This window comes from Balaenoptera acutorostrata, chromosome 10 (assembly GCF_949987535.1).
Source record: "Balaenoptera acutorostrata chromosome 10, mBalAcu1.1, whole genome shotgun sequence".
Taxonomy (NCBI): Eukaryota; Metazoa; Chordata; class Mammalia; order Artiodactyla; family Balaenopteridae; genus Balaenoptera; species Balaenoptera acutorostrata.
This window is the reverse complement of record NC_080073.1, coordinates 16,750,241-16,775,202: the sequence shown is the minus strand read 5'-3', so window position 1 is coordinate 16,775,202 and position 24,962 is coordinate 16,750,241. Positions and strand designations below refer to the sequence as shown.

Sequence of the window (24,962 nt, the reverse complement as noted above, 5' to 3'; positions counted from 1 at the left end):
GGGGACACAAAGTCTATACAACGATCCCATACAGAGTACCTAAGTGTTGCGCATACAGACAAAAGGCACAAAAAATAAAGGTCCTTAACACTGTTGTTAGGCTCGGGAATCAGGTAAGGAGGGTGGTGACTGGTACCTTATTTAAGAAAGAAAAAAATAACTAGATAGGAAAAAGTTATAATAAGAAAAAGAAAAGCAAGCAATTGGACTACAGCCTCAACCCACTACCTCTGAAATGGTTTTCCCCTGCTGCTTCTCTAAAAGAAAGCATCTAGAAAGCACTGTAAAGTGGCGATTGTTTCCAAGGCATTAAGTACTTTCTTCTCCTTGCCCAGGAGCCATCTCTGCACACACACAATGTATTTCTCTGTCCAAGAAAACGGTTACAGTGCAACGCTCATTTTCACCTGTGCAGCCTCCATTCCTCCTTCGGTAACAGAACCTCTAATTTCCTTTCCAGTCACCATCCCCCCGCCCCACAACTCCTCAGTGTATCAATAAAAAGACTGAATGAGGCTTACCAATTGGTATATTCCAACCACCTGGTCAGAGTTGGTCCAGAAAAGGCAGGCCTCCTATTTCAGGTGGGTAAGGCTTACACCTGGGATCCACGTCTGAACCCTGAGGGAGAAGCACGTTCCTTTCTCCGGAGATTGCTAAGCTTGGGATTCTGGCAGCAACCCTGACATGGACTTGACATAGGATGGCCCAGAGTGAGGCCAACAGAGAGGAAAGTAGAGATCAGAGAGACCAAGGCCTGGGGGCATCATTTGAACCCTTGTAGTCAGTCTTGACTACAGTCAATTTGCCTAGGACTTTTCGGCTGCAGGAGCCAAAAAATCCCTTTTGGAGCTTAAGCCAGTTTTGATTTGAGTTTCTATCACTTGTCACTAAAAGAGTCCAAGCTAAAAGAAGTGGGGCCTGAACAGACACAGAAAGATGCTGCCAGCAGGAGAGAAAGATGGAGAATACAAGTGAGCTTGGCGGGAGGGCAAGTGACCCCCAGCAGGAACAGAGGCTAGTTAGGAAGCAGTAACAGACAACGGGAGGAGATAAACATGTTATGTGGCATAATACTCGTCTTACTGGACACTGAATTCCTTGCAGAGGAACTCAGGGTCTAGTCAAGACGAAAGGATTTTGAATTGCTGACACCAACGAAACACAATGATGGAAAAAATCCATAATTAAAACATGAATAACAAAGAAATTCATAGTCAAGAAAAATGAAAAATATAATAATGAAATTGAGATCAATTCCTAAAATTTATGCTGTGTAACTATTATTATGCATCAGGAGACATAACTATTTTGATACATAAATTATAATATGTATAATTATATGCCTTATCATTAATATCTATTCTGAAAGGAGATTCAAGCCTAGATGAGTTGGAGGAAAATTTATCTAAAAATCCTGGGTTGAGGGAGACATTTTATTAATAAGTTGTCTACTGAACAACCTGGAGCTAAATATAGATTTTTAGGAAACATTCTTTTTTTTTTTTTTTTTTTTTTTTTTCTCCTTTTTCGTTTCTGATTTTATTGATTTGAGTCCTCTCCCTCTTTTTCTTGATGAGTCTGGCTAATGGCTTATCAATTTTGTTTATCTTCTCAAAGAACCAACTTTTAGTTTTATTGATCTTTGCTATTGTTTTCTTTGTTTCTATTTCATTTATTTCTGCTCTGATCTTTATGATTTCTTTCCTTCTGCTAACTTTGGGTTTTGTTTGTTCTTCTTTCTCTAGTTTCTTTAGGTGTAAGGTTAGATTGTTTACTTGAGATTTTTCTTGTTTCTTTAGGTAGGCTTGTATAGCTATAAACTTCCCTCTTAGAACCGCTTTTGCTGCATCCCATAGGTTTTGGGTCGTCGTGTTTTCATTGTCATTTGTCTCTAGGTATTTTTTGATTTCCTCTTTGATTTCTTCAGTGATCTCTTGGTTATTTAGTAACGTATTGTTTAGCCTCCATGTGTTTGTCTTTTTTACGTTTTTTTCCCTGTAATTCATTTCTAATCTCATAGTGTTGTGGTCAGAAAAGATGCTTGATATGATTTCAATTTTCTTAAATTTACTGAGGCTTGATTTGTGACCCAAGATGTGATCTATCCTGGAGAATGTTCCGTGCGCACTTGAGAAGAACGTGTAATCTGCTGTTTTTGGATGGAATGTCCTATATATATCAATTAAATCTATCTGGTCTATTGTGTCATTTAAAGCTTCTGTTTCCTTATTTATTTTCATTTTGGATGATCTGTCCATTGGTGTAAGTGAGGTGTTAAAGTCCCCCACTATTATTGTGTTACTGTCGATTTCCTCTTTTATAGCTGTTAGCAGTTGCCTTATGTATTGAGGTGCTCCTATGTTGGGTGCATATATATTTATAATTGTTATATCTTCTTCTTGGATTGATCCCTGGATCATTATGTAGTGTCCTTCCTTGTCTCTTGTAACATTCTTTATTTTAAAGTCTATTTTATCCGATACGAGTATAGCTACTCCAGCTTTCTTTTGATTTCCATTTGCATGGAATATCTTTTTCCATCCCCTCACTTTCAGTCTGTATGTGTCCCTAGGTCTGAAGTGGGTCTCTTGTAGACAGCATATATATGGGTCTTGTTTTTGTATCCATTCAGCCAGTCTATGTCTTTTGGTTGGGGCATTTAATCCATTCACATTTAAGGTAATTATCGATATGTATGTTCCTATGACCATTTTCTTAATTGTTTTGGGTTTGTTTTTGTAGGTCCTTTTCTTCTCTTGTGTTTCCCACTTAGAGAAGTTCCTTTAGCATTTGTTGTAGAGCTGGTTTGGTGGTGCTGAATTCTCTTAGCTTTTGCTTGTCTGTAAAGCTTTTGATTTCTCCATCGAATCTGAATGAGATCCTTGCCGGGTAGAGTAATCTTGGTTGTAGGTTCTTCCCTTTCATCACTTTCAGTATATCATGCCACTCCCTTCTGGCTTGCAGAGTTTCTGCTGAGAAATCAGCTGTTAACCTTATGGGAGTTCCCTTGTATGTTATTTGTCGTTTTTCCCTTGCTGCTTTCAGTAATTTTTCTTTGTCTTTAATTTTTGCCACTTTGATTACTATGTGTCTCGGCGTGTTTCTCCTTGGGTTTATTCTGTATGGGACTCTCTGCGCTTCCTGGACTTGGGTGGCTATTTCCTTTCCCATGTTAGGGAAGTTTTTGACTATAATCTCTTCAAATATTTTCTCTGGTCCTTTCTCTCTCTCTTCTCCTTCTGGGACCCCTATAATGCGAATGTTGTTGCGTTTAATGTTGTCCCAGAGGTCTCTTAGGCTGTCTTCATTTCTTTTCATTCTTTTTTCTCTAGTCTGTTCCGCAGCAGTGAATTCCACCATTCTGTCTTCCAGGTCACTTATCCGTTCTTCTGCCTCAGTTATTCTGCTATTGATTCCTTCTAGTGTAGTTTTCATTTCAGTTATTGTATTGGTCATCTCTGTTTGTTTGTTCTTTAATTCTTCTAGGTCTTTGTTAATCATTTCTTGCATCTTCTCAATCTTTGCCTCCATTCTTATTCCGAGGTCCTGGATCATCTTCACTATCATTATTCTGAATTCTTTTTCTGGAATGTTGCCTATCTCCACTTCATTTAGTTGTTTTTCTGGGGTTTTTTCTTGTTCCTTCATCTGGTACATAGCCCTCTGCCTTTTCATCTTCTCTGTCTTTCTGTAACTGTGGTTTTTGGACCACAGGCTGCAGGATTGTAGTTTTTCTTGCTTCTGTTGTCTGTCCTCTGGTGGTTGAGGCTATCTAAGAGGCTTGATGGGAGGCTCTGGTGGTGGGTCTAGGAAACATTCTTAGTGTATGCATTAAAACAAACAATAATTTGAGAAGGCAGTTATTAAAAAATGTGAACTTGGTAATCAAGGTCATACTCAAGATATTAGGAATAAAAAACAAATGTTAAAGAAATGAATATTATCTATTGACTTAAAATCATTACATATTAGTGTTTTTGAGAAGAAAGGAATACAAATTTAGTGGGAAAGTGACAGAAAGCACTGTTAATCATAATCCTCACATATAAAGAAGAAAAATTGATTAGTGTTCACAGTGGGAAATTTTTATCAATAACTTTACCAAATCAAATAACTGAAGTGATGAAATATTCTATTTTATAAAGTAGTGTCCTTTGAGATTTTGAAATTAAAGTTCTGAAGTATAATTTATAAGCAAACAATTTTAAAGAACGATATAATGTACTCTTGAGTAGCATATTCTTTGCTTTATCACAGAAGAATTAGGGGAAACAATTCACAAAAGGAAAAAAAGTAATACTTGTATGTCTTTTGAAAATCAAATCATTTTAAAACTGACAAACAAGAGATTCCTTACCAAACACAGAATAATGAAAAGATGTAAAGTGAAGTAATATATGTTTATAAAAGCTACTTTGATTTTTAAAGCCATAACTCCAAATTGAACAAAAATAAGGGAAAGGGGGAAGAAGAGAGAGAAAAATCCTCTAAAAGAGATCATTACTCTGAAAATTACAGGATTTCAGGTATGACTTTAAAGATATTTTCCAACATCTGCAAAATAGAATCACAGCAGTATAATGGATGAGCATTAAACCAGGACTCAATTAAATAGATGCTCCTCTAGAAGAAGAAATTACAGAATATTTTTAGCATGCTACAGCAGGAGAATACAACAGCCTAAAAATTATGGTACAAGATATACTATAAAATACCATACACATATAATAGTGCCTTATCCTAAATTAAAGGGTTGAGCTCAATTCTAGCCTTTTCACAAGCTATTTGATTTTAACTTTAAATATACCCCCCAAGCAGCTGCTTCCTTCACCAGGCAACAGTTTCTTTCACAGACAAGCCGTAACAGTTCTGTTATAGACAAGAAATTGCTTTTAGAGTTCTTAAGAAGAAGTGATAAAAAAAAAGAAAATTCCCAACAGAGCAGCAATAAAGGCACAGTTCTACAGTGACCAAAGAAGGATAGTAAAACAAATGACTTCTAATATGACAGATGACTTCTAAGCAAGAACTTTTCTGAGGTTCAAGGAGATAAAACTGATCTAGCCTGAGAAGCATCCAATCTACTTCTACTGTAATGGCATTGTATTGGAACCGAAGAAAATCCATATGAAAGAATGCCAGTTAATCAAAGGGCCAAATGGGCTGATGATGTTGCCAGCTTAGGGAAATTTCCAAGCCTCTGGAATACTGGACTCTGATAAGACGAATTTAATATATATATGTGTGTGTGTGTGTGTATATATGTTTACATATATATATGTATATATATAACTGCATACATATATATATATAATTGTTTTCAATTTGAAAGCAATCTGAATCAGCTTCATGAAAAGCTAATCAACATTCTTTCTTTGATCCCTACAATAATATATACAACATGTTTTGTATTTTAAAATATTTGTAGGAAGTTAAAATAAAATGTTATTGCTACTCAAGCAAAATCTTGAGTCTAGAAGTCTTCCATGACGGATAACGGACAGAAAAGGGAAGAGGGCTAAAATCCAGCCAAGGCTTAATATCAAAGGCAATCTAAATTCTTTTTTAAAGAAATGTAATAAAAACTAAAATGTACATGTAATTAAGAGATCAGAAATCTTTCAGATGCTCACATATGAGATATATTTTCATCATTATCAGAGTCTAACTTAATGAATTTCATATAATATCCAGAAACTGGCCCATATTGATGAAGATGGCTCCATTCGAATACGAACATGTCTGAGGGAAATGACCTATTTGAATTCACAGGATTAACTGATCAAATTTTTAATGATGGCATTAGCCAAAACCATCTGGATAACACAAAAATCACAGCTGGGGAAAAAGCAAAAAAAAAAGAAAAAAGAAAAACACATTAACAGTCAACTGGATTTCCATGAATGCTACTATATTTCAACACAGAAAGGGAGGTATCAGAATAACCACCCTGTGGTTATAGCAAACAAGGGCCACTGCCAATAATCAACATCCACGTGACAGATGAGTCTCTTTCAGACCACAGATTCTGGAGGAGTTTAACAATACTCTCTAAATTGTGAATTATATCATTTTATAGAAACAGTTTATAAGCCTGTCATTTAGTTGTTAGTTTCAACAAGCACTCCCTGGAAGGGAGAAAGGCAAGGGGATTCTAAGGACCATTGTTGAACTTTGATATTTGGAGAATTCTCAATAAAAGAGGAGGAAAAAAGATATTCTATCCAAAGCTCTCAGTTGGTTCAAAGTCTTAAAGTTAGAATCTTTGCCTTGAAAGGAAACCTAGGTTCATTCTGTTCAGCTTAGCTTCTAAACTTAGAATCATGCAATGGTAGAAAGGACAGTCTTTTAGGTGCTAAATTCTTCCTTACAAATAAAGCAATTGAAGCCCAGGGAGGTCAAATGACTCGCATTTAGTGTCTGAGCCAGAACTAGAACCAAGATCTTCAACATCTAATCTTGGATTAATTCTACCCTATCACATTGGTGTGATTAGTATAGTATCTATAGTATTTCATTTTAACCCTGTGTGATTAGTATAGTATCTATAGTATTTCATTTTAACCCTGTTGGATGACCCGCAGCCTTTTCAGCGTATTAAATCACACATTTCTACCACTGACCTCAGTGATTTAAAGAGGTGACTCAAACACTCATCTGACCAACAGAATGTTAGGAAACATTTGCATGAATCTGACAAAGTACTTGCATCTAGAATGTATATAGAATTTTTACAACTTAGTAATAAAAGAAAAATAACCCAATTAGAATATGAGCAAAGGATATAAATAGACCTTTTTCCAAAACAGAGAAATGGCCAATAAATACATGAAAGCATGTTCAAATCATTAGTCAACAGGGAGATGCAAATCAAAACCAGTGAGATATCACTTCATTCCTACTAAGACGGTTTTAATCCAAAGGACAAATATAAAAAATGTTGGCTAGCATGGGAAAAATTGGAACCTTAAAAAATTGGAACCTGGTGGGACTGTTAAGTACTGCAGTAACTTTGTGAAACAGTATATTGTCATATAATGAATATCCTAAGACAGCTGCAGTTATTTTACAAACTAAAATATTTTTGATTTGAAAGGCAAACAGCAAATATATTCCATTTATATTGAAAAGCATAAAACACACAGACTGAGCAGTTACTGAAAAAAAGAGGCTGTGCTAGGCCTTATGGAGAAAACACGTTAGATAAGCTTCCTTCAGGCATGAGTTGCAGTGTTCCTGACCATGTGGTTAATGTTAGCGAATGAACAATGTATATTACATAAGATGCCTTTAAACAGAAACATCCATAAAACAAGGTTATGTATCGAATGGTGGACAAAAACCTCACGACCAGAAGTTTACAGGAACCTGCTAACCCTGTATTTCCTAAAAGCGATAGTGCAGTATTTGCTAATTCAGTTTTATTGGTGACTGATAAGAAAAATTGACTCTACACGGGGGCTACACTGAGCCAATATATTAACGTAACACACTTCCCAGGTTGGTTGTATCCCTGGTTCCTGGAGAAAGTCATAAAAGCTGTTGGGTATGGATACTTCTTCAACCAAGGCTAAGAAGAATCTCGTGTTGGCATGGGAGGGGGAAATTCTCTTAAAGAACAGATTCACATCAAACATTACAAAAAATGCTAATATGTACTACAAACGAGACTCAACAGACTAACACATCATAAGTTAACATCAACGATATCCTGAGCTTATAGAACAACATTATGAAAGAATACCTAAATAAACTTTAAACAATTAAACAAAGTAATAAAAATTGGGGTTGGGTGTCAAACCATCAGCAAAAACAGGATGCTCTGAAGAGAGAACAGGAACATATGAAAAAGAACCAGACAGAATGTCTAGACAAGAAAAATGTAATCACTGGAATTAACAACTCAAAGGATAGTTTAATAGTAAATTAGGAGGAGATGAAAGATTAGTGAACCACATGCTAGAACTAAGTAAGTGGAGATAGAAAACATGAAAGACAGGTTAACAGACATGGTGAAACGAGAAATTTCAAAATATATTCAAAAAGGAAAACCAGAAGGAGTAAAGAACAGGCATGGGGATAAACAAAACTGGAAGAGATAACAGCTGTGAAATTTTCAGAGTTCCCATAAGACGTGTATTTTGAGATTCGGGAATCATAGCTTAGAATTGTTTAAATATGATAACAGCTTATCCTTGTACGGCATGCACTGTGGGCCAGGCACTGCTCCAGAGGCTTGACATATTGTAGCTCATTTAATGCTCACAGCTGATGAAGTAAATTCTACTGTTACCTTTGATTTACAGATGAAGAGTCGGAAACACAGAGAGGTTCAATATTTGTCCAAAGTCACATGGCTGCTAAGTGGTGGGATTCAAACCCGGGCAGTCTGGCTCCAGTCCCTATGTTTTTAACACTACGTCTTAGAGCAGAATTATATTTGGAAGAATAAGGGCAAATAACACACTCTCTCAGACCAAAGGGGAGAAGAGGAAAAAAACCAAAACAGTACTGACACATCAATGGAAACTCACTAAATGAATTTCTAAAAGATGCAAAAAAAAAAGATCACAGATGCATGAACGAGGGTGCAGAAAGGAAATAGGGAACATGTGGATAAATCTAAAAGAAACACTGATTATGTAAAATAACAATAAGTCTTCTAGGGCAAACACATACATCTATACTTTCTCTCTTCCTCTGAGATATTCCCCAAAGTAAGATGTACTTGCAGTAAAGAGATATGTTTTGAAGGCACAAACTCACAAAGATAGGAAAATAGAAGAGCAAACTGCAATAAAATTTTGGAAACTAGAAAGCAGAAATGATGGTGATGGCATAATGGAGGAAGATGTCTTTTAAACTCACAGTGAGGAAATGAAGAGGAGGAGGAGGTATAAGTCGGAATTTTAAGCCAACGGTTAGGTACCCAGATCCCCTGTCCCACCTACATACCCAGGGAGTGCCACTCCACACCAGGAGAGAGGAGGCTTATTCTCTAAAGAGGGTAAGACACAGGATGTCTTGACAACAGGTCACTAGGCAGATTTTATAAAGGATATTGTGAGGAAACAGGTGGATTAACTAAATATATACACATTGGATGCTGCAATCTCTTAGGCCTCTTCTCCCACCAGGCTCCCAGAATGCTAGTGGTGGCTTTTGCCACCCACAGGGAAGTCTGGACTCCTTTCTCCTCTGGGGAATATGACCTGCCCCAAAGGGAAGAACTAAAACTACTGATACTAAGGGATCCCCAGTGAGATGAGCCACAGTATAGTTAACCTCATCGTGACAACTTCCACCAAGTAACTGGAGATTTCTGTTAGGTTATTAGTTTCCCACTCTTTAAGTCTGTGCAAACAACCAAGGATTACCAGATATCTATGAAAAATTTCTTATATGAAATACAGAAACCATCCAGCATAAAATAGAAGTGAAGCTACTTGGAAAAAAGTTTGTCCTAGGGAAGAAAATGTAAAGGAAGCAAAGCATCCTTCATATCTTCATATAGATGTGAAAGGATAAAACTACTAAACTAGAATAAGATACAAGGAGGCAATTTAGAGAACAGAAGGTCTCTTAAGTTGTAAACATGAAAGCTGGTATCAAAAACTCAATAGAAGTGTTCAAAACTCGGTTGAAGTAATTCACCATGAGTCAGAGATAAGAGTCAAAAGAAGAAAATTTGGATAGAAGGTGTGTGGGGGAGTGGTGAGATGGGAAAAGTGAGGAGAGAAGCAATCCAATCTAGGTGGTCCAAAATGCAAATAATGATGTATGTCAAAAAGAAAATAGAGAAAACCAGGGAGAGGTAATCATAAAAGCTCTCAAAACTAAAGGCCTCATGTTCTCTAACTATAAGGACTCAGAGAGTATCAAGGATGTTAGACAAAATTTGACACATACCAAATCAAATCACTGTGAAATTTCAGAACACTAGAGACAAAGAAAAAATCCCACAAGCTTCCTCCAGAGAAAAACAGGTCCTCTATATAAGGAATCAAAATGGCAACAGATCTCTCAACAGCAACACTGGATGCTAAGAAACAAGGAGAAATATCTTCAGGTTTCTGAAGGAAAATGACTTCTAACATCGTATATTTACAAGGCTGAGTCTCTCAATCAAGTGTGCCAGTATAATTTTTAGAACACATGGTCCAGAACAATCATAGCTAGCCTTCATCCTTTCTTGGGACACTTGAGGACATGGTGCTCTAAGACAATGAACAGCAAGAACAAGGAAGAGGTGGACATGGAATATAGCTGAAGGGAGATCCCGGAAAGACAGTTTTGCCCCTAATGTGCAGGAAAACCAATCTAAACTGGAGCATCCCAAAACCTGCAAGACAGATTTCTCCAGGAAGGTAAAATTGATAGAATATCGGATGCCTCTCAAAATCTGAGATGACATCCAGAAAACTGGCCAAAATTTTGGTTGACATAAGTATAAGACTATAGAAAATTAAGAAATTAAAAAATAAGGTTACTAATTTGAAGGACAAGAAAATTATGCACGGAAGGAAAAACAATCATAATTACAGTCTGCTACAAAAGTCAGCTCTGAATATCATTTACAAAATCATAGTAATGTAAACACTGAATATTGACCTAATTCAAATTTTGACCCAATAAAATCCTGTAATAACATGCTCTGAATTAATGTATATTCAAATGTTAATCATTTGGCAACTGGATTCTTCGCAGCTCCCTCAGTTTCAAACAGAGACAGGTGAAGTGTTTATTCTTTGTGGAGGTTTGGATGGGGATTGGGTTGGGGAACGGGCTTGTGATCACTTGGGTCTCTATCCAGTCAAAGTACAGTAAGTGGAATATAGTGTGGATTTCCCTATTTTTAACTTTGTGTTTTTGTAAGAGCCATGACTTTAAAAATGGTGTTTTCTTCATAAACCTCATAAAAAAGCAACCTCACATTTCTGTGGTGGCAAGGTGGTGGTATGACAGTGTGACAGCATCAGTTGCCAGATTTGACAGCCAATAGTAATGCTTAAAACTGAAAAATCAAGAAGCAGCAAATAAGCAAGTTATTTAAAAAACTGAAGTAAATATCAAGAGCCAGTCAAAAAGTTGAAAGTAATTTCCTTTAAGAAAGGAGAAATAAAAACAATATGGGCAGAAGTCTGACATTTTTCTTAAAAACAAACAACAAAAAACCGCCAACTATGTAGAAGTTTGCACATGCTTACATTATTTCAGACATAAAAGAAAAAGTAGAAAATAAAAGGAACAGTACCAATAATATCTCATTCATGATGTTACAAAAATTCAACAACTTACTGGACAGCAACACTATTCTGGAGGAGGGAATTACAGTTTAAAATGCTGCCGAGTCCTCTACTGTTGGAGATATTGATTAAATTTGGACTTTGTTAAATGTGTGTACTAAAATTTCTAGGGCAATTACTATAAGAAAACAAATAGAGTGTATAACTTGTGATTTTACTGAGGGGGAAATAAATTCTCAATGAGTCCAAAGAGAAGAACACAAATATTAACATTTTCATATTAATATATTAATATTTAAACTATAAGGCAAAGTGCTTTATTAGAGATAGCGAGTCACCTCATTTTGACCAAAAATATACCCATTCTAAACTTCTATACATCAATAATTTACTAATTACAAAAAGCAAAATAGAAATACTAGATAAACTGAGAAATCCACCATCATTGTGAGAGAAATTGATAGATTAATTAGATAAAGCATCGTTAATAATATATATATGATTTGAGCAACACAATTGCCAACTTTAACCCAAAGAACATAAGGAAGACACGTCTCTGGTCAATGGGTCACTAGGTTAGAAATCAGTAACCAAAGATGACTAGAAAAACTCCATATGTTTGGAAATTTAAAAACACATGTCTGATAACTCATGGATTCAAGAGAAAATCATAATGAAATCATAACATTTATAGAACGGAACCATAATAAACATGCTATATGTCAGAATGCAAATTTAAAGCTATACATATTTAAAATAGACAAAAGAAAGGTAGGAAGGTAATGAGTTACCTATATAACTTAAGGGACTAAAAAAAGAACAATAAAATAATCCAAGAAGCTGGCAAGAACAATAAACATAAGAGTAAAATGAATGAAATATAATATAAAGATTCAAAGGTAAGGAATAACAACATCAAGTTCTGACAAGTTTGATACTAAAATAATAGTCAGAATGAAATAGGGAATGTATGTATAGATAAGGCACAGACAAGAAGGACAGTAAGAGAAAATGCTTTGAAACAACTTTTTGCCAATACATTAGAAAACATAGACAAAATGGACATAATTCCTAGGGAAAAAACACAATTTTTCACAAAGGAGACAATATGGTTAGTCCTATTAACTATTCAAATGATTCAATCAATAGTTAAAATATTTCCTGAATGAAAACTCCAGACCCAGATAGTTTTATTTGTAAGTTCTACTTTTTATTCAAGGAGTATATAATTCCAATATTTCTCAAAATTTTATAGGGAATATAAAATAAGGAGTACTCTCCAGCTCATTTATAGAGATGAATATAACTTTGATACTAAAGCCAAAAAAGGATAGTATGAGAAGAGAAAACAAAAAGAAAAGCTCCTATATTGATATATATGCAAAATGCTAAACAAAATATTGAAAAACAGATAACATCCAACTATTAAAAAAAAAAAACTTACACAAAAGCCAAGTTGAAACTAAACCAGGACTAGAAGTTTGGTTAATACTAAAAATTGTTCATTGCATTAACAGGTTAAAGGAGAAAAACAGCATGAATATCCCAGTAAAAGTAGGAAAAGTATTTACAAGAATAAAGCATTCCTGATTTAAAAAAAAAAAAAAACCAAAAAAACCTAACTTAGAGAAGAACTGCCTTAACTTGATAAACAGTATCTTTAAAATCTATAGTAAACATCATACCAAATGGTGAAATGTTAATCTTATTCACTCTTGAAAATCAAGAGCAAAACAGGGATAGGGATATTCACACTCAAAATATCTATTCAACACTGTACTGGACTAGAGAAAGTGCACTCATATAAAATATATAAAAGGAGCAAGGGTTGATAAGAACACAAAAACTCTCACTGCTTGCAGATAATATTATTCTCCAAACACAAAAGCCCAAAGAAGCCAGACATGATGACCACACACTGCTTTTCAGTTGGTTAAGAATGGCCCCATCCAACAATTGCGCTGGTAAAGCAGACTTCCCATCCTGGAATAAAATAAATCGGTACCTCTACCTCACACGATATACAAAATCAATTCCAGATAATTAAAGACTTAAATGTAAAGAGGAGAATATTAAACTTTTATAAGTACATTTAGGAGAATGTTTTTACCATTTCAGGATAAGGAAGAAAAAATTTTAAACAACTCATGAGAGAACATGAGCTATAAAAAAATCAATACTTTAATATAAAATTAAGAACATCTGTTTATCATTTGACACCCTCAAGGAAAAAAAAAAAAAAGCCACTAAAAAGAAGATATGTATATAACTGACAAAGGATTAATCCAGAGTATACAAACAACTCTTAAGTTAAAAAAAAAAGACTACCATACAGTGAAAAAGTATCTGAATAACAGAAACATAAATGGTCAACAAATCTATGAAAATGAGCTTAACTTCACTGTAATTATAGAAATGCAAATTAAAACCAAAATTACATTTTAATTTAAAAATAAAAATGCAAATTAAAAAGTAAAATACAATTTTATATTCACCAGATTTGCACAAATTAAAATGCTGAACAATAACAAATGTTGGCAAAGATGTAGATCAACAGATACAAATATAATGTTGGGGGGAAGTTGTAGATGTAGGAATGCTGTCTGATGTCATTACATAAAAGTTTAAGAAATTAAAAAGGTAAAACAATTTTACATGTTGCTTAGAAGCACATACATATTTATTCAAAGGATAAAAAAAAGCACATATAATTCAGAACAGGGGCCACCTATTCAGAGGGAGCTTAAGAGAGAGAAGATAATGTCATCAGGGTGAGTTATCAGGTAGCTTTAATTGTACTTCGAATCTTTAAACCTTAAGATAAGTGGTGGCTACACAGAGATTCTTTACACTTTTCTCCATACCATTTATACGTCTAATATAATTCATGATTAAAAATGTATTGCACCTCGGTCCAGTCCCAAGATGGCGGCCACCATGAAGAAGGCGGCTGCAGAAGATGTCAATGTTACTTTTGAAGATCAACAAAAGATAAACAAATTTGCACGGAATACAAGTAGAATCACAGAGCTGAAGGAAGAAATAGAAGTAAAAAAGAAACAACTCCAGAATTTAGAAGATGCTTTTGAGGATATCATGCTTGCAGACGATGACTGCTTAATGATACCTTATCAGATTGGTGATGTTTTCATTAGCCATTCTCAAGAAGAAACACAAGAAATGTTAGAAGAAGCAAAGAAAAATTTGCAAGAAGAAACTGATGCCTTAGAATCTAGAGTGGAATCAATTCAGCGGGTGTTAGCAGATTTGAAAGTTCAGTTATATGCAAAATTTGGGAGTAACATAAACCTTGAAGCTGATGAAAGTTAAACATTTTATAATACTTTTTAAATTTGTTTAATAAACTTGAATATTGTTTAAAATGAAAAAAAAAATGTATTGCACCTCAAAAATGGTTAAAAGAAAACATTTTAATAAAGAATGACAGGAAATTCAAGAATAAGAGAAGTAAAACTAATTATCAATAAAGCAAAGATATTTGGGGTTTTGAAGGTACTACCCTCACTTTTTGTGGCTGGAATTAAGAATCTGACAAAAACATTTGCAGATATATTAAACAAGCTTCAAAAATTATACACATGCAACGTAACAGTAAATCATTGAGAAAATGTCTACAATTCAAACATTGCATCATTTTACGTTATCTTCCCCCTCCCTAAATTTTGAGATTGCTCCACAAAGAATCGGTTAAAAGGAATAAAAAATGCCTACAGAAAGTAAGCTTCTTAAACTATAAATGAGCTTTTCACTTTCATTTAATTACAAATACTATTTTTAAGCATCTTGAAAATTAAGATAAAATTTCACTGGCTTTTCACCAGTGTTAAAAGTGGTGCATTGGGGATAATGTCATTTACTCATTTCTCCATGAAGCACATTTTAAGTACTTTTCCCATGGCTGACAGAAACAAAGAAGTATTACTAAGCATGCAAGCATAGCTATAGTGAACAATTAGAACATTTTTTCAATGACAACACTTTATTATCTACTTACCTGCGGCAAAAACAGTCACGGTTCCCCTGAACTGGAGTCATGAGCATCTAGAAGGATGTATATGTAGTAGTACAAGACTCTTCTTATTAACCCCTTCTTTCAGTTAATGTATTACATCCCTTCAAGGTTGCCAAGTTAAAGGAATGCTGTCTTATACCTGGTAATTTGTAATCTCTGATGTATTAAATATCCTCCACGTTTTTTGCCACCTTCTTTGGTTTCTTTACCAGAAACCTTTATCTCAAACATATGAATTCAAAAATGCATTTTTTATATTTCCAGCTTAATGTGGCATCAGGCTACGAATAACCAATATTGCTCTTTGTAAGTGCCAAAAACCACTTGTGAAAACGCCAAAAAAAAAAAAAAAATTGCAAAACAAAAGAATCTCACTGTACATCAAAAACTGCAAAAGCAATCAAATGCCAAGCATATGAGTAAATAAAACTTATGAGGCCGATGAGGTAGACTGTGGGGAAATCCAAGGGACTAAATGGTAGGTACATCCTGGGTTTTCTGTATAAAGAGAGAATTCACAACAAAGGTAGGAAGATATTTTGTGCCTTATTCATCACATGTATCCTGATAGGATGCACCCCAAAGAGAAACTCAAGGACAGTACCAAATGAAAAAGGAAAACTTTTTTTGGAAGAGGCAATCCACTCACTATGTGCTCTTAGCTTCCTGTTAAGTGTTTCTGGACGTGCCAAGAATGAAAGGCCCAGTCACTCCATTTCTCAGGGATGTGTTTTCAGAGACCAACCAGGAGGGATAAGACAAGCTCTCCCTCTAGGACACAGAGCAGGCTTGCTTACTCCCTGCTATAAAAGAGATGGATTCGCTAATCTCAGTGTTCCTCAGCTGTGGGTGTAGCAGCTCTCCTGGCTAAATCATATCACTTCCGCGGGACTTGGGGGCGAGGGGAACTGAAGCGTGGTGCTTGCTATGCTGTGAGCAATAAAGCTCTTTGAAGCTCTTTGTTACTGACCCAGGAATATCATGTCTTCTGTTAGCACCCATGGAAGAGTAGCAGCCTAGCTTATTAGCTCGTAAGTAGGGTAAAATAAAATCCCAGACTCAACAACTTTATCCCACTTTGCCTATAATGTTCTGGCCAGGAAGTAGGGGCAGACTGCAAGAGATATGATATAACTTTAGAAGTATTTGCAAACAAGCCACTCTCTCCAGGAAGAAAAGACTGAGGAAAAACCTATAAGTTACTGATACTTCTTCAGGTATTAGAGGGCATCAAGGATCTGCAGTAGAAAAATAGCACTGCTTAAGAGGAATAATGTATTTTGTGAAAGACTCCGGGGAATAGGGAATTAGACTGGAAACTTCACATTCCCCTACAGATCAGAGAAGTGAATCTGATCTCTGCATGTGGCAAAGAAAGCAAAATCAGGGTAATCGATTGACATGTGTTGACAAAGGCTGAGTTTGGACAAAATCTGCTTTAGAACCTATTAAAAGTGTTAAGCATAAAAATGGAAACATCAAATGGAAGTAGGAGGAAAGATTGCCTCTAAGATCCAAAATAGCATTTCAGAAAACTGCCTATATCTTCAGCATAATACAAACAAATAGATGTGGCTTCAATCAATCATAAACAGAAATTCATAGGAAAGAACAACCTGAAATAAATAGTATTTCAAAAAATGGGACAAAAATAATCCCTTTCAATCCTTTTAAAAATATAAATAAATCAAACATACAACTAAAAGATGCAGGAAAATTTCCTGAATTGTGTATGAGATGTCTAAGTATCAATATAATAAAATAATTTTTCAAGTTGTAAGCAAAGCAAATAAAAAAAGAGATCTAAACCTGTCTGTATGCTGGAAATATATATATATATATTTATGTTTTTATATATATGTTTATATATATACATGTTTTTAGCTAAAAGAATGAAGAAAAAATTATCCCATAGTCAACCAAGAGAAACAAGAAATAATTACAACAAAAAAAGGAGGTGGTGGTAAGCTCCCAAGAAACAGAAATTAGTCTAATCCCAGACTTCTGTTCAGCAACACTAATTCCAGAAGACAACAGAGCAACACACTTTGAATTCTTTGATAAACAGTTTCGGGATCCAACATTGTACCAATCAGAAGATGTCTTCATATTTAAGGCAATATAGTGAAATTTTTTAAAATGCAAGAGGATGAAATATAGTTACATTTTTAGGTGTAACTGATTAATTGTTCCAAAAATCTAAAAATTGAGAAAGTAAAAAAAATAAGACAAGAATGGGAAAAGTCTTGTGGCTGGTATCACAGACAGGTGAAACATAGATATAGTTAAAGACAATATACACATATAAAATTATTCATGAGGAGAATATTATTTATATTTAATCTATACATACACATACCTGCATATATAAATAGTATCATACATACATACACACACAAAATATATATTTAGTAAAATGATATAATAACAATTGAAATCAATAATCATGGAAGTCACTATAACTGTGAGGTATACAGTAGGAAAAAAAGGAACTAAACTAATTGTTTAAAATGGGGGGACTCTGAAAAAATAATTTAAATTTAAAATTCTGGCTACTATAGAAGTAAACTTTTATAAATTAAGAAGTAATTTTATAAACTAAAAGGTAAACTTAAACTTCTGTAATATGAATATGACATATAGCTATCAAAGTGCCCAGGGAAGATACAGGTTAAAAAAACAAACAAACAAAAAAAACTGTTCATAGAGGGAAAAGAAACAGAGGAAGCAGAAGAAGGAGCAAGGAAGTTTGAAAAACGGAACACACAGGATATAATGGCAGGAACAAAACCAACCATTGCCATTATAAAAACAGAAGCAATAGAATAAGCTATGCATTAAATGACACATCATCAATTTATTAATGGTCTGCGGCAGTTGGGGGAGACTACTACCACATTATAAGAACATCTGCATTCTAATTTCAGAATAATTGAGGTGTAAAGAACTAAAAGAAATCTTAGAACCAAGGTAATGCTGATATGCACTGTATATGAAACATACAACAAAAACAAAGGAAGAGAGACTAGTAAGAAGAAACAAAAAGGAGAAAATAGTCAAAAAATATATCAGGAAGATAAACACTAAGTTAGGTCTCTGGTCCCCATTCTAAATTCCCTGCTAAAAAGCATGTGGTTTTCTCAGGATGGGACATGGGTTCATCCTGGTCCAATTAACAAGGTACAAACTTGGCTTCCAGAGCCAGGCTTCAGTGGGGGCCTGTGTTGAAGGTCATCATGAGCTGGGCAAAACTGCAGTGGAGGTCAAAGATATGTCATGTTCTTTTCTTTCTCACTGTCTTTGTTCCTTTATATTTTCAGATTTGTTAGATGTAATTCTCTAATTTCAATGTTCTGCCAGAACAAAGGTCATGTCTGACAATTCGTTCATATGCGTTTCAGTTCTAACATAGTACAAAGCACAAAGTAACTAATGAATAAACACATCCTTAACTAGATTCTTTTTCCTCCCCTAAACAGAATCCTTACAAAATAGTAAAACAGATAACACACACACATACACCCACATTCACATACACACACATTTTAAACTCTGATTTGTACAGTATATAGAGATCAAAAAAATCATACTGAATTACTTTCTCAACCTATTTCTTTAATTAATAAATTCCACATATTGTTTCTGAAATCCGAAATGACCACACAAATTCAGTTATATATTTTTAAATGTTGGACTTACATGCGTGAACATATACTTACAGGCAAACTGGAGTTTAGCTTCTCTGCTGACAATTGTTCCAACTGAATTTGTTGCAAAACATTGATAACTTCCTGTATCCCAATTTCTGTTGGGGTTAAGAACCACAAGATTTCCTCCGTTCAACTTATAACGATACTCCATACTCAGATTAATATCGCTTCCATTCAGCTGCCATCTGTAAAACAAATGTCCAGGATTTTCCCCTTAGTATATTTAAACTTTTTTAAAAATCTGCATTAATAATCTACTTTAAACATCAGCTCTCTTATAAATGAAAGGCAATAAATACATCATTCAATTATTACATAATTGAAAAATCAAAGATGCCTAAGTTTTGTTATCAGAAACAAAAGGTTAAATTACAGTAGAAAGCACAAGAGAGTAGCATCTAAAAGCTAAAGATTTTTCAAGATTTTCTGAAGAGGTGAGAATAATTTAGTTTGTTCACTAGGGGGAAAATTAGGCTTGGTCTGTATAGACAAAGATGAAGTAGAATGTTGAGGTAATTATCTCATATACTTCAGGCCAGTCTCATGCTGCCGATGAAGGGGGAAAAGAGCACATTTCTTTGATTTATCCAGACTGACTGAGCACATTTAATAAATTAATTGGGTAAGTGCTCAACTATCCATTTCAATTTGTCTGAGTAAATACCTGTCCCCGAGGCCCTCTGCTCTTCTAAGCCATCACAGTGATATTTACTAAATGGTACACTGTGGTAAAAGATCCTAAATGCCATCTAGGGGGTCGGAAACAGTAAAGGCACTAACCCCAGAGCCATATTTATCAATGGGAAGCCAAAAGAAAAAAAGAAAGAAGCTGGTTTTTAAACAAGAGTTTTCAAACAGAAAAACCAGAATTTTTTAAACAGCAAGCACACCTGACACATCCAAGAAGATTATTACCTTTAAAAACTCATTAAATATCGCACAATCTCAAGAACACATCCATTGTATAAATTAAGCCATCTGTCTCCTAGAGGACTTGATTTTTTATAATAAAATTACACTGGTATCCATTCTATAAATTTTAGAGTATTATGGCAACAATCTCAATTGCTTTTCATAATAACTTTGAGAAAGTAGTTAATAAAATGACCATTTCACAGATGAGGATTTCAATGAAACAGTTGAGTGAGTTTGCAACTCTCCCCAAACTATTAATTACTGGATCAGAACTAGTACCCATTTGAATTCTAGCCCAGAGGTCTTTAACCATGTCATGGGTCATATAAAACTTTTATTAATATATCAAATATTTAACCTGGAAATAGTAATATTGTGAAAGCATAAAAAGAGGTGAAATGTGAACATTATCACAAACCAAAGGACATAAAGTTAAATGAAATATTATATAGCTGTGAAAATGTATAAGCTTTTGCAAACATAGAAGAGTCTTACAAAGGTGAAAACATTTTTTACAGTGCAATGTGATACCATGTATATAAAGTTTTAAAACATATAAAGTAATATTAAGAATGTATTAAACATTTTAAAATGTATGAAAATGAATCACTTCAAGTTTAAGGTACTTTAGAGCTCTCATGGAGAGAAAAGTGAGAAAGGGTTATGGGGCAAACACTGGGAAATTTAGCTTTTTTGGTTTTATTTCCTAAACTGAATAGTGGTTATATGAATGTTCATCATTACACTTAATTATATGTTTATATCATTTTCTATATCTGAAATAGTGCATAATAAAATTTTAATAATGGAGGCTACAGGAAATGAATAAATTTTGAAGTTTAGTTTCTACAGCTCAAAGCAATATTATATCATTTGCTCATTTTAAAAATCAAGACTTTCTTGATTTTTCTTTCTTTATGCACATACAAGTCTCCCAGGTCTAAAGCAATATTTCTTCTGAGAAATCAAAATGAAATTAAGAGGAAAAACTGAGGCCCCGTGTCTTTTCTTTTGAACTTAAAAGAGCAAAATTACAAAGAAATATGAAAAAGCCGTAACTGCTTTCTCGTTTGTGGCAGATTTCCGCTATGGGTTTGATTCTGCTTTGTTTGTAGAGTAACTCTCTTATGCTCCTTCCCAAGGCAAGTCCATATTTGCATGTGCATTTTAGGTCACTTTCTTCTATTCTGACTTTAATCCTGCCCTTAGAGATTTGAAGTCGAACCATGAACACTTATTAACCCTTCTTCATCTTATTCCTGCCCAAATCCTAGAACTACAGAAACTCAGAAAAGGAAATGAAATCAAGGAAAATTGTCCATCTGCATTCTGTCTGAATACTCTGCACTCTTGATACACAAGGTGGCCTGCGGACCAAGATCATCAGCATCCTCATCACCATCTGAGAGTTTGCTGGAAATGCAGAATCTTGGGCTCTATCCTAAATCTACTAAACCAGAATTGGCATCTTAGTGAGATCTGCCAGTGTTTAATATGCCCATTCAAGTTTGGAAGAACTGGTCTATAATATCCCCAAGAAGCAACCATGGACTGCCTATAGGGGACATAGATAAGAATTCCCCACTCTTGATTTAGCCTATTTCATATTCAACAACTATGATTAGAAAAAGCAACTTTCCTTCCCTCCCTTCCGGTGAAAAAACATTTATTGAGTGCCTATACGTCAGGCAACTTTCCAGGTTCTAAGAATGGGGTGAAAAAGGTCCCTGCCTTCATGGAACTTACATCTGGGGGGACACTTTTTTATGATTCCTAGTTCCTACTCTTTCCCCCTTGTCTAGTCCCAGGCTCTATCCAATCCTACCATGTAACAGCAGAATGAACAGAAATGAGATTGAGAAACAAGTGCTCCTTGTTTTATGGGCTGGACTCATCCCTCACCAGCTGTGTGACCATGGACAGTTAACTTAACTCCTTTACACCTAAGTTTTTAACATGTAAAATAAAGAGAATGTCATCTTTCCCATAGGGTTGCTCTATCCATTTATTTAGACAATGTACGTAAAGCCGGTGGCTCAGGGCAGCCAGCCAACAAATGGGCCGGCACCACTGTTGACAAGGGAGGAAGTTCCATCAAAGGCTGCAAACCCATCTGTCTGCTTTGTTTTTCTTTTCTGCCATCCTCATAGAGTAGATGTGGGTTATGCGTAACCTGCTTGATTCAATGCTTTTGGTCATCTCCTCTCATGTGGAATGGGCTGTATCTTCCACATAGGGTTTGTCTGCATTTGTACCTGCCTGAGAAGTCAGGGAAACATGGGACGAAACACATGCTGGGCTTGACCTTCAAAGAATAAATCTGACAGTAAATCACAAGTGGGTGGGTTGAATTTTTAAGCTGCAAATGGTTTGCCAGTTACTAAATGACTTAATACTTGCGGGGGAGGAGGAAGGGGAGAACTCCTCTAAATGCAAAGCAGGAAAAATATAGTTAATTTCACATACTTTTTGAATGGAAAACTCTCATGACAAAGGGTACTTGTGACTTTGTTACCTACAAAGAACAGTTTGTACCAAGGAAAAAGGATTTCAGCTCCAGAGTCTAGAATGTTTACGGCCTGATGAAGCATGTCTGATGGCTTCATTTGAGAATTCTGTTTTCGTGTTTAGCTGATGAATAATAAAGGTACAATGGCTATGTGGAAAATTGTAAAGATAAATAAAAATATGGAGAAGCACTTCTTCTTGCCTATTTAATAGCTGGAAAGATTTAGAGATCATAAAGTACGTGGGAAAATACCTTATTTCAGTATGTGTCTGAGATCTAAAAGCGATCATCTCAAAGTTTTGACTGAAGATCCAAAACGGAAAACATTTCTTCTATTATGCATAAGTGTTTCTTACTTCTTTTAGCTCAGTCTTTGTCATATAGACAAAATCTCTATATTATTTCACTATGTGAAGAGGTAAAAGCTACTCTCTTTTACGTATGTTTCTGCTAGACCGAAAGTATAAGTGCATTTGTTTTAGCAAACTCTTAGAGCAAAGATATACTTGAGATACTCTGAAGAAGGTTAATTTTCTTTTAACAAAGCAATATAATTATTTCTCCCCTTCTTAACACTATTCATCATTAAATGGAACTCATCCCCAGGTGACATAAAATTTCTCAATATCTTATTAAACAATGGTTGTTTTTCCTCTTGGTGAAAATATGTGAATTCAAAAGGGTTTCTTGGTTTAAACTCTGCAACGTGTAAGCAATCTCTGGGCCTGGGCATCCAAATATTATTTTATCCTGAGGAAAGAATGTACTTAAAGTTCCTAATACAAAATATTCATATTTGGGCCTGATTTCTGAATATTTCCAATATGATCTTCTGTATAAGAAATATTCATGAAAACTGAAGGCACACATATATAGTCCTTCCACAAAGAATGTGTCCAATAAATCTACAAATTAGACTTAATTTCTTTGCAGTAAATTGTAATCCAGCTGTTCAGAGTTCATGAACATCATGCATAGTGGTAAAACTGTGACAGGTAAGTGGCACATTCAAGTCATAAATTTGGGAAGCTTTCTGAGGTAGACACTGTCTTTTAGTTTTGCACATTCACAACCCTTTGTAGAAGTTACAGATGTCTACCTTACGAAGGAATTTTGAAGTTCCTGAGGACTCTAAACTCTCAGAATGAAATCTTTTTGAAATATGGAAATTGTTTAAAACTTCATAAAAGTAACATTTGCATACCCCAATTCCATTCCAAAAGGCTTAATGCAGTGATCTGGAGTAAAAGAAGACAGCTCTGGGGCTCTTGAAGCTACGTACACCAGCATTTCAATCATGTAACATTTACACTGTGCTCTAGAATCAGACTAACATTGTAGCTTTAGCTCAGTGGCAAATGTCACAAGATTAAGCACCTTTGCATAATCATCATCTTGTAACACTCTTGAATGATCTTGTAAGTTCACTGTCTGCCTTCAGTGTTCAAATGCTCGTCCTACATGAATTAGGATTTGCTTTTAGAATCCACAAGTGAGAAATGGTTTATTAGTCATATTTCACAACTCTGATTCTCAGGCAATGAGCTCTCATCCCCCTTAACTGCTTGGTGTGGAGCTTATATGTGAATTTGTTTCTAGGCCAATAACTTGAGGTTGGGGGTCTGGAAGAAGTCCTGGGCCACTTACTCTGATCGCTGACTTGAGGCAGCATGGATTGGATCAGTCCACGTCTAAGCCTCAGTTACATCCTCTACACAACAGTAAGCTGGTATCAACCTCATTGGAGAGAGGCTAGGGAGGTAAAGTGAGCACGAAAAACCGGGCCAAGCCTGCCACAATAGAACTGTGAAGGCTATGGCACTTTTTCCCCTAAAAATCTCACATACAATTTCTTTAAAACATTGTACAGGCCCTCAGGTTAACAGTTTTTGAATCTTGAATATAAAACATAAGGTATGTGACATGAGAGATATTTCAACTGGTAGTTATTACTTTTAAACGATGAAAACTATAATGGTGACTTCCAGGAAATAACTAAAACATCAGTAATTGAGAGCACATGAATCGCTGCCTTCCAACACAAAGAACAAACTATGTGCAAGACTGTGTGTGTGTATGTTTGTGTGCAAACACAAATTTACATAACAGTGAGTTAAATCAGTATAAAAAGCCTAGATTCTCAGTGTTGAGAGGTGCTTTTCAAACCACATAAGCTCCATTGGAGGATGATTGTCTATCACTGCTGAATTCCCACCATCGGTCATAATAGGCTATCCATGGTAGGTGCTCACAGAAGTTTCCTGAATTGGAGCAATCTTATTTTACCCTCTAACCTAGCCATCACTAGCCTCCATCCATACAGTCGTCCCTAACTGTGGCCATCCATATTACCAACAAACATCTCAAAGACAGGGAATGAATGCATAATTATTTTCATTTACCATACTAGTTATTATTTACCATACTAGCTATTATTGTATATAGCAACCTCTTACACAAAACCACACTAGTATGGAATGAAAATAATGAAGATAAACATAGATGTATCTTGTTGTCAGTATAATTTAAGGCACCAAGTCCTAAAC

At 35.0% G+C, this 24,962-nt stretch overlaps 2 protein-coding genes across 2 annotated transcripts in view; one reads left to right on the top strand and one right to left on the bottom strand.

Moving 5' to 3' along the window:
* CNTN3 (contactin 3) overlaps positions 1-24,962 on the bottom strand; it is a 329,425-nt gene that overhangs the window by 172,654 nt on the left and 131,809 nt on the right. The window contains exon 4 of the mRNA XM_007192451.2: positions 19,002-19,177. Coding sequence (XP_007192513.1) covers positions 19,002-19,177 — 176 coding nt within the window. The remainder of the gene's footprint in view (positions 1-19,001; positions 19,178-24,962) is intronic.
* On the top strand, positions 14,168-14,580 carry LOC103001078 (prefoldin subunit 4-like). The gene has a single exon (XM_057555752.1). It carries the CDS (start codon positions 14,175-14,177, stop codon positions 14,577-14,579), a length of 405 nt encoding a protein of 134 aa, XP_057411735.1. The 5' UTR covers positions 14,168-14,174; the 3' UTR covers position 14,580.

Bases quoted from the DNA above. Each gene is read 5' to 3' on its own strand.
- LOC103001078 (XM_057555752.1), top strand. From the start codon at position 14,175: ATGGCGGCCACCATGAAGAAGGCGGCTGCAGAAGATGTCAATGTTACT.